Genomic DNA, 14,506 nt, shown 5'->3' with positions numbered 1-14,506 from the left:
TGGCCCTCACCAGAGCTGCCTCGATAGCTGGCCTAGGCTAAGCACTAGGGATAGTGGAGGCGGTCTGCTAATGCATTCCCGCCCCTCACCCCTCATTATCTGAGTCTGGGTTCTTTTTTGGCATCCCTAGTAATGGCCTACTCTCATGTGAGAGTCGTCCAGCCAAGGCCCGTCCCCTTTCTGCATTTGCGGTATAATGCAGGTTGGCGCAGAGGCAGAATAGGTAGCGACTAGGGTTGCAGGCCATTGCAGTTGTCTCCTGGGCGGTGATAGGCCCCTTTCACTTTGTGAATAGAGTGCTCTTTTGCTGTGGCCCTGCACTTCAGAAGCTAGCTAACAGCTAGGCTCTCCCTTAAGCCCACTGAGCTGACGTCCAAGCGTTGGGTTGAATGTGGGTGGCTTTTTAACCCCCTGGAGTCGGCGGTCGCGCCAGCGATACCACCTTGCTCATACATCAGTATGAAAGAGACTCAAAAATTGCGAGTCAGCTCATTATCCACTAATTCGCCCACGCCCACGAAGCGAGCGCTATTCAGACGCAAATTCTGAGGCAATACATGTATACATCGTCGCAATTGTGTATTTATTATGTGTCTATCTTCATGTTATAGCCATGGTTATAGCGATCTCTGGAAGCCTCTGTTAGTTCCTGGAATGTCACATGGTATGCCTGTTCTTCACCAGAGTCATTTGTGGACTAAATGTGCACAGAGTGCCTTCCGGCTGCAAGTATGAATTGAAAACACAGTATCCAGTGCTCAGAGTGATGACAATAAATATTGAATAAATATTACTCTTCTGTATAGAAAATTGACATAAACATATGAGAATCCATCAATATTTCTGCAAATGTGCATGCTTTTAAGCTAAAAGCCCTTCATTGTCCAGAGTCCAGAGGTGACTCCAGTTCCCGTCCAGAGTCCAGACATGCGGGAGGAGGAGTACTGTCACAGTCACCTACTCAGTACCCGTAAGCACTACATTTCCCAGCATCCCTTCTGGTCCCCACCTGCACTCAGTCAGCCATCACTACACCTGCTGCAGATCATCACCTGAACACTGATGCCCTGCACCTGCACTTCCTCATCAACTCACCCTTTATCTGCCACCGATCCCTTCAATTCAGGGTCTGATCTTGTCTACAACAAGCTACAGACTGTACCCGTTTGACTCACCTGAAATACCTACCTATTGTTCCCGATCCGTCTTCCGTCTGCCATCATCTGTTCCCCTTCATCATCTACTTGGATCTCCTGTTCACCAGTCTCCAGCACCAGTCCTTCACCTGCACAGAATACACAGTATCACCAGCCAGCTAAGTCATCATCTAACCATCTACTGCCATTTGACTTACCTGTGTTGCATTCCCGCTCTGCTCTCTTCTACACCTACAATAAAGACTTGTTTAACTAATTTACCTCGTCTGTCCTCTTCTGTTTGTGACACTCATATTCCACAGTGCTCAGCATGGGGTGAGATATCCATATGTAAGCCCCCTTTGAAATGTTATTTTGTAAATGTTATTGTGTTGTATTTCTTTTATTATCTAATGTATTTTATAGGATTTAACTGATTTAAGTTACTTTGAGTTAAGTTTTTTTTGTTTAAATTTAATCCTTGCATGGCACTTTTAAGTTTAAAATCAGGTATGTCCTTTGTATATTTTCTTGTTAGTGAATCAGGAGGATGTACAGTGGGTACAGAAAGTATTCAGACCCCCTTAAATTTTTCACTGTTTGTTATATTGCAGCCATTTGCTAAAATCATTTAAGTTCATTTTTTTTTTCCTCATTAATGTACACACAGCACCCCATATTGACAGAAAAACACAGAATTGTTGACATTTTTGCAGATTTATTAAAAAAGAAAAACTGAAATATCACATGGTCCTAAGTATTCAGACCCTTTGCTCAGTATTTAGTAGAAGCACCCTTTTGATCTAATACAGCCATGAGTCTTTTTGGGAAAGATGCAACAAGTTTTTCACACTTGGATTTGGGGATCCTCTGCATTCCTCCTTGCAGATCCTCTCCAGTTCTGTCAGGTTGGATGGTAAACGTTGGTGGACAGCCATTTTTAGGTCTCTCCAGAGATGCTCAATTGAGTTTAAGTCAGGGCTCTGGCTGGGCCATTCAAGAACAGTCACGGAGTTGTTGTGAAGCCACTCCTTCGTTATTTTAGCTGTGTGCTTAGGGTCATTGTCTTGTTGGAAGGTAAACCTTCGGCCCAGTCTGAGGTCCTGAGCACTCTGGAGAAGGTTTTCGTCCAGGATATCCCTGTACTTGGCCGCATTCATCTTTCCCTCGATTGCAACCAGTCGTCCTGTCCCTGCAGCTGAAAAACACCCCCACAGCATAATGCTGCCACCACCATGCTTCACTGTTGGGACTGTATTGGACAGGTGATGAGCAGTGCCTGGTTTTCTCCACACATACCGCTTAGAATTAAGGCCAAAAAGTTCTATCTTGGTCTCATCAGACCAGAGAATCTTATTTCTCACCATCTTGGAGTCCTTCAGGTGTTTTTTCATGTGTCTTGCACTGAGGAGAGGCTTCCGTCGGGCCACTCTGCCATAAAGCCCCGACTGGTGGAGGGCTGCAGTGATGGTTGACTTTCTACAACTTTCTCCCATCTCCCGACTGCATCTCTGGAGCTCAGCCACAGTGATCTTTGGGTTCTTCTTTACCTCTCTCACCAAGGCCCTTCTCCCCCGATAGCTCAGTTTGGCCGGACGGCCAGCTTTAGGAAGGGTTCTGGTCGTCCCAAACGTCTTCCATTTAAGGATTATGGAGGCCACTGTGCTCTTAGGAACCTTAAGTGCAGCAGATTTTTTTTTTTGTAACCTTGGCCAGATCTGTGCCTTGCCACAATTCTGTCTCTTGCCACAATTCTGTCTCTGAGCTCTTCAGGCAGTTCCTTTGACCTCATGATTCTCATTTGCTCTGACATGCACTGTGAGCTGTAAGGTCTTATATAGACAGGTGTGTGGCTTTCCTAATCAAGTCCAATCAGTATAATCAAACACAGCTGGACTCAAATGAAGGTGTAGAACCATCTCAAGGATGATCAGAAGAAATGGACAGCACCTGAGTTAAATATATGAGTGTCACAGCAAAGGGTCTGAATACTTAGGACCATGTGATATTTCAGTTTTTCTTTTTTAATAAATCTGCAAAAATGTCAACAATTCTGTGCTTTTCTGTCAATATGGGGTGCTGTGTGTACATTAATGAGGGGAAAAAATGAACTTAAATGATTTTAGCAAATGGCTGCAATATAACAAAGAGTGAAACATTTAAGGGGGTCTGAATACTTTCCGTACCCACTGTATGTTAATAATTAACCTAAAAATAGAAATGGTTATATTTCCCTGATTCTCATGTTTTTCCAAAATATGATTTTCTTTTGTCAGTGGAAAACAAAAGCAAACATTTTTTCACAATGTCTAAGTTGCTTTTTTCCATACATTCACACAGTCAAGCTCAAGAAAGGACTAAAAAAAATCAACAAGTACAAATATTGCACTATAATCTACATTTTTGGGTCCATTTCATATAATGTTGTGTACTGAATTTATTTGAAATAGAAATTTATTGTAACTGTCAATTGCACCCTTGCTGAACAAAAGTATTAACTTCTTTACTGACCCCAAATTTTTGAAGGTATTGTGTACATTATGCTCACAAAGCAACATATCTGGTTTGCATGATCTATGTTCTTTATATTATTCTTTTTTTTTCATTCTTTTTTTTTTTTAAATATTGTCTTATTTATAGTCATGTAAGGGTGGACCTCCTACGGGGGTTCAGGCTGTAGGGTTGCCGAGCGACTAAAGAAACGTTATCAGCAAGATGGTAGAAAACTGTACATTTCTTGTCTATTACCACCCACCGCTACTTATACCAACGATGGAAATAAGCGCAGTGGGAGAGCGTTGCTACAGGGTGACGATATTATATTGCAATAGGGAGCACATTAATGTTAATACTAAAAATCAAAACTAGTTTGCACATCATTTGTAATTAAAGAGTTTAATGACAATATCTGATTATGGTTACACTTAAAATGGTTACAAAATAGATGTATGAGATGATAAAATCATATACCATTAATCGTACCCAGCATGTATGTAAAAAGTTAACTGAGAGATAGAGAGAGAGAGAGGGCCAGAGAGGGCCCAAGAAAAGAGGCAGAGAATAAAAAGAGCCAGAGCAACAGTTACAATCTTCTTTTATCCCTTCCTTGACCATGTGATTGAAACCCAAATGTGAGACATTCAAACTGACCAATCAGAAGATTAAAACTTCCCCCACTGTACTAAAGATGTGACAATTTGTAGACCCCCAATGTACATACATTTTGGCCTATAGGGCTTGATCACTATCAGCACCTTTGTGCCTTCCAAATGGCCCTTGTAGCAAGAGAGAGAGGGGGTTGAAACAGTAAAGCAAATGTCTTTGTTCATTTTAAAATATCTTTGGATATTTTCAATCTTACAAATCCCTCCTTGGCACCGTTGGCCACACTCATGGAGTCCAAAGGTGGCACAGTCCATGAAGACATGCTTTCTGTTGTGTGTAGATGTTAACTTCAGACTTCTTGTCCAGACTTGTTTCAATAGCAGTTGGTCAGTCTTCAGTCTTTGTTCTTCTTTCAGCCCTGCATGAGAAGGTCCATCAGATGGTGTTGCACCGTTCATAGATATGCAAATCATCCATCGAACACTTCACACCTCCACAAGAATCAGGCACTGATGATGGTAGAACTCAGTTGTCCCTCCTTTGGGACAAGACACAGGATTTGAACTTTGGTAGCAGGGATCCTGTGGTTTAAAAGAACATATAGCACAACAAACAGCAAAAGCATACATATGGCATTTATCATTGGTCAGAGGTTTGATGTGGTCAGATTAGATTTGTCTCTGGCAATAAGCCCTTAAATCGATGTACTTGATAAAGTGGTCAAGGCGAGAATAAAAGAAGATCTTACAAGCTCTTACATTGTTTCTGGAAACATTGAAATAAATTGCATAATAACAAAACAACAAATGTTGGTTTAAAACACCCCATTTCATGAAGAGTATTAACAAAATTGTAACACAGTTCGAGTGATGGGGGAAGAAGGAGGCGGGAACCGGCGAACATTCAAACAATAAACTTTAATAAAATAAACAAAGAACAAAACGAAAGTAATGCCGGCAGACCCTCGCGGACGTCTGCCGGCCACACAAACATAATAAAACAAAATAAAGTCCAGGCCTGGTCCTCTCTCGTCCTTCACTATCGTCGCTCCTCCTTTTATGCTTCCGGAGCTCCTCCGTGAGAGACTCGAGGCCGGTGCGCCTCACAGGTGGAGCTCGTTAACCCTCGCGTCACCGGCCTCGCGCCGTTCCCTCACGGCTCTCGCCCGCCCTGCTCGTCACATACCCCCATCGCCCCTCGCAGGCCGGGGGGTACTCCCGAGACTGCGCTCTACTCCCCCCCGGGGCCTGTCTCGGCGGCCGCAGCACCTGGGGGTAAGGACAGACGAGACGAGAGAAAGGAGACGGAAGCAAGGGGAGCGACAGAACGAGAGAGGGAAGAGAGGAAAAAAAAAAAAAAATCTTGATCCGGTTCCCTGACACACTGCCGCTCGGTCCTCAGCCCGCCGAGAGGCTCTTCCTCGCGGTGCCATGCGATGGCACTGGACGCTCGGTGGACGGCCCGATCCTCGACCGCCTCCTGGCGGCCGGCGATGGCTCCTCCGGCTGAGGGCAGCCGGCAGCGAATCCGCCGTTCCCTGCTCCTCCCCTTCATGGCGGATGGTAGCAGGCTCCGGCCCACGGCAAACGACGGCATTCCTCCGCTCCCTCCAGGACGGCAGCCACCCCACCTCGTCCCAGGAGCACGGCATCCGGGTCTCCGTCCCACCTTTCACAAGGCTCCAGTACCACCGCCTCGGGCAGCCTCTCGCGGTCTTCACTCCCGCGCTGCCCGAACTCCGCAGCACCGCGATCCCCCTCAGCAGCGAGGGCTCTCCGACAGCATGTCCCTCCTTCCTCCCGGGTTTCGGCACCAATGTAACACAGTTCGTATGATGGGGGAAGAAGGAGGCGGGAACCGGCGAACGTTCAAACAATAAACTTTAATAAAATAAACAAAGAACAAAACGAAAGTAATGCCGGCAGACCCTCGCGGACAACTGCCGGGCACACAAACATAATAAAACAAAATAAAGTCCAGGCCTGGTCCTCTCTCGTCCTTCACTATCGTCGCTCCTCCTTTTATGCTTCCGGAGCTCCTCCGTGAGAGACTCGAGGCCGGTGCGCCTCACAGGTGGAGCTCGTTAACCCTCGCGTCACCGGCCTCGCGCCGTTCCCTCACGGCTCTCGCCCGCCCTGCTCGTCACATACCCCCATCGCCCCTCGCAGGCCGGGGGGTACTCCCGAGACTGCGCTCTACTCCCCCCCGGGGCCTGTCTCGGCGGCCGCAGCACCTGGGGGTAAGGACAGACGAGACGAGAGAAAGGAGACGGAAGCAAGGGGAGCGACAGAACGAGAGAGGGAAGAGAGGAAAAAAAAAAAAAAAAGTCTTGATCCGGTTCCCTGACACACTGCCGCTCGGTCCTCAGCCCGCCGAGAGGCTCTTCCTCGCGGTGCCATGCGATGGCACTGGACGCTCGGTGGACGGCCCGATCCTCGACCGCCTCCTGGCGGCCGGCGATGGCTCCTCCGGCTGAGGGCAGCCGGCAGCGAATCCGCCGTTCCCTGCTCCTCCCCTTCATGGCGGATGGTAGCAGGCTCCGGCCCATGGCAAACGACGGCATTCCTCCGCTCCCTCCAGGACGGCAGCCACCCCACCTCGTCCCAGGAGCACGGCATCCGGGTCTCCGTCCCACCTTTCACAAGGCTCCAGTACCACCGCCTCGGGCAGCCTCTCGCGGTCTTCACTCCCGCGCTGCCCGAACTCCGCAGCACCGCGATCCCCCTCAGCAGCGAGGGCTCTCCGACAGCATGTCCCTCCTTCCTCCCGGGTTTCGGCACCAATGTAACACAGTTCGAGTGATGGGGGAAGAAGGAGGCGGGAACCGGCGAACATTCAAACAATAAACTTTAATAAAATAAACAAAGAACAAAACGAAAGTAATGCCGGCAGACCCTCGCGGACGTCTGCCGGCCACACAAACATAATAAAACAAAATAAAGTCCAGGCCTGGTCCTCTCTCGTCCTTCACTATCGTCGCTCCTCCTTTTATGCTTCCGGAGCTCCTCCGTGAGAGACTCGAGGCCGGTGCGCCTCACAGGTGGAGCTCGTTAACCCTCGCGTCACCGGCCTCGCGCCGTTCCCTCACGGCTCTCGCCCGCCCTGCTCGTCACAAAAATATTCAGTGTAACCAGTTGAATTAAAGTCCAAAACAATCAATGTTCCAATCAAATGGACAAAATACAAAGAAACAAATCAAATAAGTTTTAGAAATGTTTCAAAGGCATTAATGATATTACAAATTTTGTGCTTAGGTAAGAATGAGAAATACTAACATACATTTTGATATTCAACTTGGTGAGACAAATGATAACTGATTTAGTGTATCTAAAGAAAAAACAAAACAACAACTGGATGACATTCACAGTTATAGTGCAGTCTAGACTTAAAAAACATTATATGCATACATTTTGTGAGGCATATGTGGATGTAGATTTGACTTTGTGTGTGAAGATCAAATCTATGTGGCTTCATTTAGCTGTGGCTATGTGTAAATGAAGTCATGCTCCAAACAAAGGTGAGGAAGTGTTACAATTGTGATGCAAATTTGGTCCTGTTGTTGTAACAGGGAGCCAGCTTGAAAATGTGGGTATGAGGTGTGATTTGGCTCAAAATCTTTCCAAACCAATGTTTTTGTTAAGGAGCATGATAAAGTGCAAAAGTTCAGAGTTACTGAATCCTGCGGTAAGGAAAGCATTTTCATGGTTAATGCAATTGTGAATCACATTGTAGCCACATGGTAATTCTATGCTCCCGTACATGGTTTTACTGCAGCTATATTGAAAATAGCAGAGTGTTCCACTTAGGAGACAAACAAATTCAACATAGTCACACATACAACTTGAAATTGCTATACAATTCCAGTACTACAGTTATTCCAGTTTACACAAGATACATGGTCTAGAATGGATAACATCTACAACCTTTAACCTAAGTGTTTCATACAACACTTACAGTAAAGCAATCGTGTTTTAAAGAATAAACTCAGCTAGTCTATGTGTACATGTAGTATCACAAACAACTTTAATGTGTGTTCTATGAGCACAATGTGTTTAGCACAATTACAAATTTGAAAATACAAACAGGATCATTGCAATTTGGATGTTTAACTATTAAACTTATTGCTATTGGGCTGCTAATCCACTAGCAAGTGAAGTTAATAGTTGGAGGCCTTGCATGAACAATGTAGTTAACTCACTAAGAGATTTACCTGCAATTGAGCGTTGATCTTTGCCCTTAGAATGTGGTTTCCTGTTTTTCTGAAAATAAGGTGGAGGTCTACCCCTACCCAGTGACCAGTATTTTTCCTCTGTATGGCCTATTTTTTTACAGGAACTGCAAAACCTGTTCTCTTTTCCACAGGGTTGTTTGCTGTGTTCTCCTGGAGTTTGAGGATTTTCATGACTCTCTAATGCTCGCACACCATGCGTTGTGGTACATGACTCTGCGCTATTCCGGTGCTGCATCACCTTAACAACTGAAATAGGCACACTTTCTTGAGCAGTGGCCTCTGAACATAACATTCCAGATTCATCAGAGCAATTCACCTCATCTAAGAAGTGAACATGCTTTTTAGTCCCACCGCTCTTAAGCATTTTGGGAGACTTTTGAGCATTTAGCTTTGCCTTGAGATCTGCAATTGTCTCTTTGTGTTTTTTACACTTTTCAGTGAGGGCTAACTGCTCAGCTAATAAATTATCTAGCTGTGATTAAAGATCCTGAATCTTTAACTCTGACTTTTGTGCCTCTGCATTTTTAGAATGCGCTTCTTTACATTTAGCCTCTATACTTGAAAATAGATGTGTGGTCACATCACGCAGCTGCGCACAACTTATGAAGTTTAAAGCCTCAATTATTTTGCCACGTTTTGATTTCTTTTGATGTTTGCCAATTATGTCCCACCATTTGAGCATTTCATCATCTGAACATTTAATAAAACCCATTCCTTGGTGAGAAGTTCAGCTTTAATCCATTCACAAGATCAAATGTGAAAAAATGTCCTCATTCTGACGATCGATCAAAGTAAATTTCAGAAAACTCACTGCAAGGGATCCCGGGTTTCGGCACCATCTGTAAGGGTGGACCTCCTACAGGGGTTCAGGCTGTAGGGTTGCCGAGCGACTAAAGAAACGTTATCAGCAAGATGGTAGAAAACTGTACATTTCTTGTCTATTACCACCCACCGCTACTTATACCAACGACAGAAATAAGCGCAGTTACAATAGCAAAATATGTGGGAGAGCGTTACTACAGGGTGATGATATTATATTGCAATATGGAGCACATTATGTTAATACTAAAAATCAAAACTAGTTCGCACATCATTTGTAATTAAAGAGTTTAATGACAATATCTGATTATGGTTACACTTAAAATAATAAATGAGAATAAAAAGAGCCAGAGCAACAGTTACAATCTTCTTTTATCCCTACCTTGACCATGTGACTGAAACCCAAATATGAGACATTCAAACTGACCAATCAGAAGATTAAAACTTTCCCCACTGTACTAAAGATGTGACAATTTGTAGACCCCCAATGTACATACATTTTGGCCTATAGGGCTTGATCACTATCAGCACCTTTGTGCCTTCCAAATGGCCCTTGTAGCAAGAGAGAGAGGAGGTTGAAACAGTAAAGCAAATGTCTTTGTTCATTTTAAAATATCTTTGGATATTTTCAATCTTACAGTCACATATTTTGTTGCCCTTTATGTTGTCTTGCACTGTTCATTGGGAATGTTATTTCATTCACTGTATACATTTATGTGCTGAAAATAAAGCTCTTTTGAATTTAGAAACATCTGAGGCAACATCTTGATGTTTTATTGAAACACAACTGGTAACTCCATATACACTAATGAGCAATGATCACATTGGGTTATGTTTGAGAAGTGGGAGGAGAAATCTGTTTGTATATAGAGACATTTCACTGAAGGAAGCTCCTGCAGTGCTGAGCAAGTGTCCACCCACGAGACAAACTGAGCAGTTCTTTTAGTTCCTGTCTCAAAGTCAACGCCCCCTTCCTCTGAAATATCATGTGAGGCTCTTCTCCCCAACATGCTTCTTCTCAATCTCTGTCATGATACAAGCTGACTCAACTTTTCAAGTAAGTTTCTTTTATTATGGTAAACGTTTATAGCCATTTTTAATAAGAGGATATGACAAAGTTATTTTGAGTGTTTTAAAACTCTAGAAATGTCTGAATACAAATTGCACCATATTCAGACTGAAGTCATTCAAATTGTCCTTTTGATTAAAATTTTAAAAAAAAAAGAGGCAGCATAGAATTATGTATGTGGTTTATTTGAGGCAAAAGAAAAAAAAAATCTATTATGTCATTATTTATGCGCCTTCATGTTGTTCCAAAGCCATATGACTTTTCTTTTCTTTTCTGTGGAACACAAAAGGAGATGTTAGACAGAATGTTAATGACTAACAGCCTCAGTCACCATTCACTTCTAATGCATCTTTTTCTCATACAATGAAAGCAAATGGTGACTATAAGAGTGTCATTCTGCACAGCATCTTCTTTTGTGTTCCACAGGTTTGGAACAGCCTGAGGGTGAGTAAATGATTACAGATTTTACATTTTCGGATGAACTGAATTTCGGATGATCTCTTTAAATAATAAATAATAAATCTGATAACACTAATACTTGCAGATAATAATATTAATGAAATAAAAGACCACTTAAGTTTACATAAAGAGAGTGTTTATGTTTCTTAGCAAACTTTTAAAAAGTGCATTTTGTTATCATTTTACTTTTATAAAGTTTTACTTTAAAGCACATTTTAAAAAGTGTATGTTTCAATAATCTTTTGTTTTGCTTTTAAGAAGTGCACTTATTTTGATGCATTTACCAACACAGTATGTAAAGTAGGCATACTTGATTATAATTTTAACTATAGTGTGTTATTTGATATTACACTTTCATCCATTTATTTAAAATATACTAATTTGCAACTTTATCATAACAAATGTGTAATTACAAATATTTTTAAATACATACATTCAAGTTTCAACAGAAATGACATTAAAGTAGCCTATATTGTAGTTTACCATAAATGTTCGTCAGATTTATCGCAAAATCAAGCAAACTCTACAATATTCAGCACGACAGTTCAGAGCAGCGATCACACAACACTATTATTACACATTATTGGGAAGAAAGCATTTGAATTCACCACAGAATTAATAACATTGATGTGAAATCTGTGAAAAGGGTTCACAAAAATTTCTTGTGAGAAAATTTCCACCTCGGCACTGTTTGATCTGATATCTGTGGTTTAATCTGATATCTGATATCAGAGAATTCTGTGACAAATTTGAATACTTCTCACAAGATTTCACAGTGATATTATTAATTCTGCAGTGGATTTAAGTGCTTTCTTCCCAGCGCTGTGTAATCTGGAAACCATGAGAAACATTGTTCCATGAACACAAAGTGTAGGCTAAGTGTAATGTAGTAACACTAACAGAAATAACTTGTGGCAGAAATGGTCTAATGTTTTTAAGTGCTTCACACAACTTTTCCCAGCATTTCAAAGCTTTATATATTGCCCAATTTGAATGTTATTTTTAATGTGATCATCCTTCATAGTTTGTCCCAATTAGTAAAACTAAAAGTTTCACAATGTAGGAAAGCAAACACTTATTAAAAAAGACAATACATTACCACTGTAGTAGATGCTGCAGAGGAGCACTTGTTGGCTTATTAGCCATTTCCACACCCTAGTATATATTTGTAATATTTATTAAATATAATAATAAAATAAAAGTTAGTATTAACTGCATCTCAACTCAAGCTCGGTGCTTTTCTGTCAGCCCTCACAGCTCTGCCAAATCAGGGGCTGGTGCCACCTTAGAACTTAGTGGCACCGGTGCTACTGCCCTCAAATGTTAATCTGGTTCTCAAGGTCAGAAAAGTATGAAATGTCGTATAAATGTGGTATATTTTTACCGTATATTTTTAAATTCAGTCATTTTAGGCCACAAAAATAAGAAAAAAGTCCCGCGAAATCCTGGATGGACTGATATGTGGCAATTTTTATTTCTGGACATCAGCAAAAAGGCCTAGAAGAAGTTAAAACATTGAACCGTGCCACAATATTTTCTGGTATCATCAAAGCACGAACTAAAAAAAGTTATTTCATTTTCAGTTTTAGATATGGACTACATCAACAATACACAGATGGAACAGAAAAACGGCACGAATGTCAGCAGTGTGTTCACGCATCAGGTTCTACCTGTGCTCTACTCCATCATCTGTGCTTGTGGCTTCATTCTCAATGGACTTGCCGCTTGGATCTTCTTCAGGGTTCCCAGCTCCTCAGCTTTAGTCGTTTACCTAAAAAACATGGTGGTGGCAGACATTCTGATGCTGTTTACCTACCCGTGGCGTGTGGTGAGTTATCTTGGTTACGGCGGCTTGCAGTCGAAGCTGATAGTTTGCCGCTACACAACTGTGCTTTTCTACCTCTGCATGTACACAGGAATAACCTTTATGAGTCTCATCAGCTTGGAGCGCTACTTCAAAATCGTCCGTAGCACCTCCGCTGTGTCTTCCCTTCTGGAGCGTGTTTCGGTAGCGAAGGCTTTCATGTTGCTAGCTTGGGGCGTCACAGTGTTCTTCATGCTGCCCAACACCATATTAACCAACCAGCCCATACCTGAAGTTTTTTCCTGCATGGCCCTGAAAAGTAAACTGGGTCGGAGCTGGCATGAAATTTCAGCCCACTTCAACGTTGGAATCTTCTGGGTGGCGTTCATGCTGATGGTGTTTTGCTACACCTCCATCACCTGTCACGTGTACCGCTCTTACAAACGGGTGCAACGGGACAGCAGCGAGGCAGGACGACGGTCAAATCGAAGCATCTTTAGTTTGCTGGCCGTGTTCGTCTTCTGTTTTGTTCCCTACCACATTTGTCGCTTACCATACACGCTTAGCCAAAGGTCCAAGGCTGGTTTTAGCGAGCACAACCACTTCATTCTCTTCCAGGTAAAAGAAGCTACGCTCTTCCTGTCCGCTCTTAACGTCTGTTTGGATCCTGTCATTTACTTCTTCATGTGCAGGACATTCAGAGAATCACTTTTGCAGAAGATGTCTTCTGTAAACCAAGAAAACAGGAGGCCTTCAATTGGTACTGGGCTGCGTAACAGCAATCTGTAAGAGAAAGAGCAACAAGAGAGATGTGCATTGGCCATTTGCAGGATGGAAAAACTTTTTTAAAACCACATAACTAACTGTGGTTTCCTTGTATACGAAAATGCAGAATGATGAGGCAGAAGGAAAGAAATCAACCACAGCTCTCAAAATCATTTACTGAAGTAAGCTAGTCCTTAAAGGGAAGGTATTTCTGACATAATTTACTCACCCTGATGTCATTTGAAATCTGACTTAAAAATAAATGTTCCAAAAGGGGGTTTTCTCAGTGATGCCATAGAAGAAACATTTTTCTTAGTGTGCAGAACATTTTAATAATCTAAAAATCCTTTTTCCACTATAAAGAGCCTTTTTGTATAATGGAAAGATGCCATAGATGCCAGTGAAGAGAGTATTTTGAAGAATATCCCAGACAATCTTTTCTGTACAATCAAAGTGAATGAGACTTGGGGTATCAAGCTCCAAAATGACAAAATATCAACATAAATAATTCATACAATAGCTTTGTGTGAGGTCTTGTGTAAGTCTTTATTCAGGGAAAATCTTGCCCTTCTGCTGCATCCTGCAGTTCTCAAATCAATTAAGGTCTAATCATGTGGTGATGCCATCATTATAGGACATCTGACATAATGATATTTGGTTAAAAGATCAGTCCCATTGGCAGGGCCGTAGCTTGGGCCCCCCAGCTGTGGGGCCCCTCAGATGTGTTCTACAGAAGAAAGAACATCATACAGGTTTGGAACAAGATGAAGGTGAGACAATAATGACACTTTGGGTTGATCTGCTCCTTTAAATTGGCACACACTCCCACACATTTCACACATCTGTTGTTTACATGCATCACTGCACCACAATAGTGGACGCTCTTTGGCTCAGGAGAGACAGGATGTGTTTAGACTTGACATTTAGTTGATGCAGAACCCATTTTCATTGGTTTTTGCCAATCAAAATAACATAGCTTGTTTCTTTTACTGGAATTATTAAAAAACAGTAACAACAAAACATAGGCTTCACAGCAACAATTCACAAAAAAAAAAAAAAAAGTTAACTTTTAACTAAACTTTTAGCTTTTTCTAAACATTTTATGCTTGTAGTGTTGT

The 14,506-nt window shown here is 42.4% G+C and overlaps 1 protein-coding gene across 1 annotated transcript; it reads left to right on the top strand.

Moving 5' to 3' along the window:
• The first annotated feature begins 10,201 nt into the window (after nt 1-10,201).
• Nucleotides 10,202-13,907, top strand: LOC127503556 (P2Y purinoceptor 14-like). Its single transcript, XM_051877530.1, has 2 exons — nt 10,202-10,348; nt 12,403-13,907. The coding sequence occupies exon 2, from the start codon at nt 12,411-12,413 to the stop codon at nt 13,410-13,412; it is 1,002 nt and encodes a 333-aa protein (XP_051733490.1). The 5' UTR covers nt 10,202-10,348; nt 12,403-12,410; the 3' UTR covers nt 13,413-13,907.
• Nucleotides 13,908-14,506: the final 599 nt, after the last annotated feature.

The sequence above is a fragment of the Ctenopharyngodon idella genome, chromosome 21 (assembly GCF_019924925.1).
Source record: "Ctenopharyngodon idella isolate HZGC_01 chromosome 21, HZGC01, whole genome shotgun sequence".
In the NCBI taxonomy this organism is placed as follows: domain Eukaryota; kingdom Metazoa; phylum Chordata; class Actinopteri; order Cypriniformes; family Xenocyprididae; genus Ctenopharyngodon; species Ctenopharyngodon idella.
This window is presented reverse-complemented; position numbering and strand designations above follow the sequence as displayed.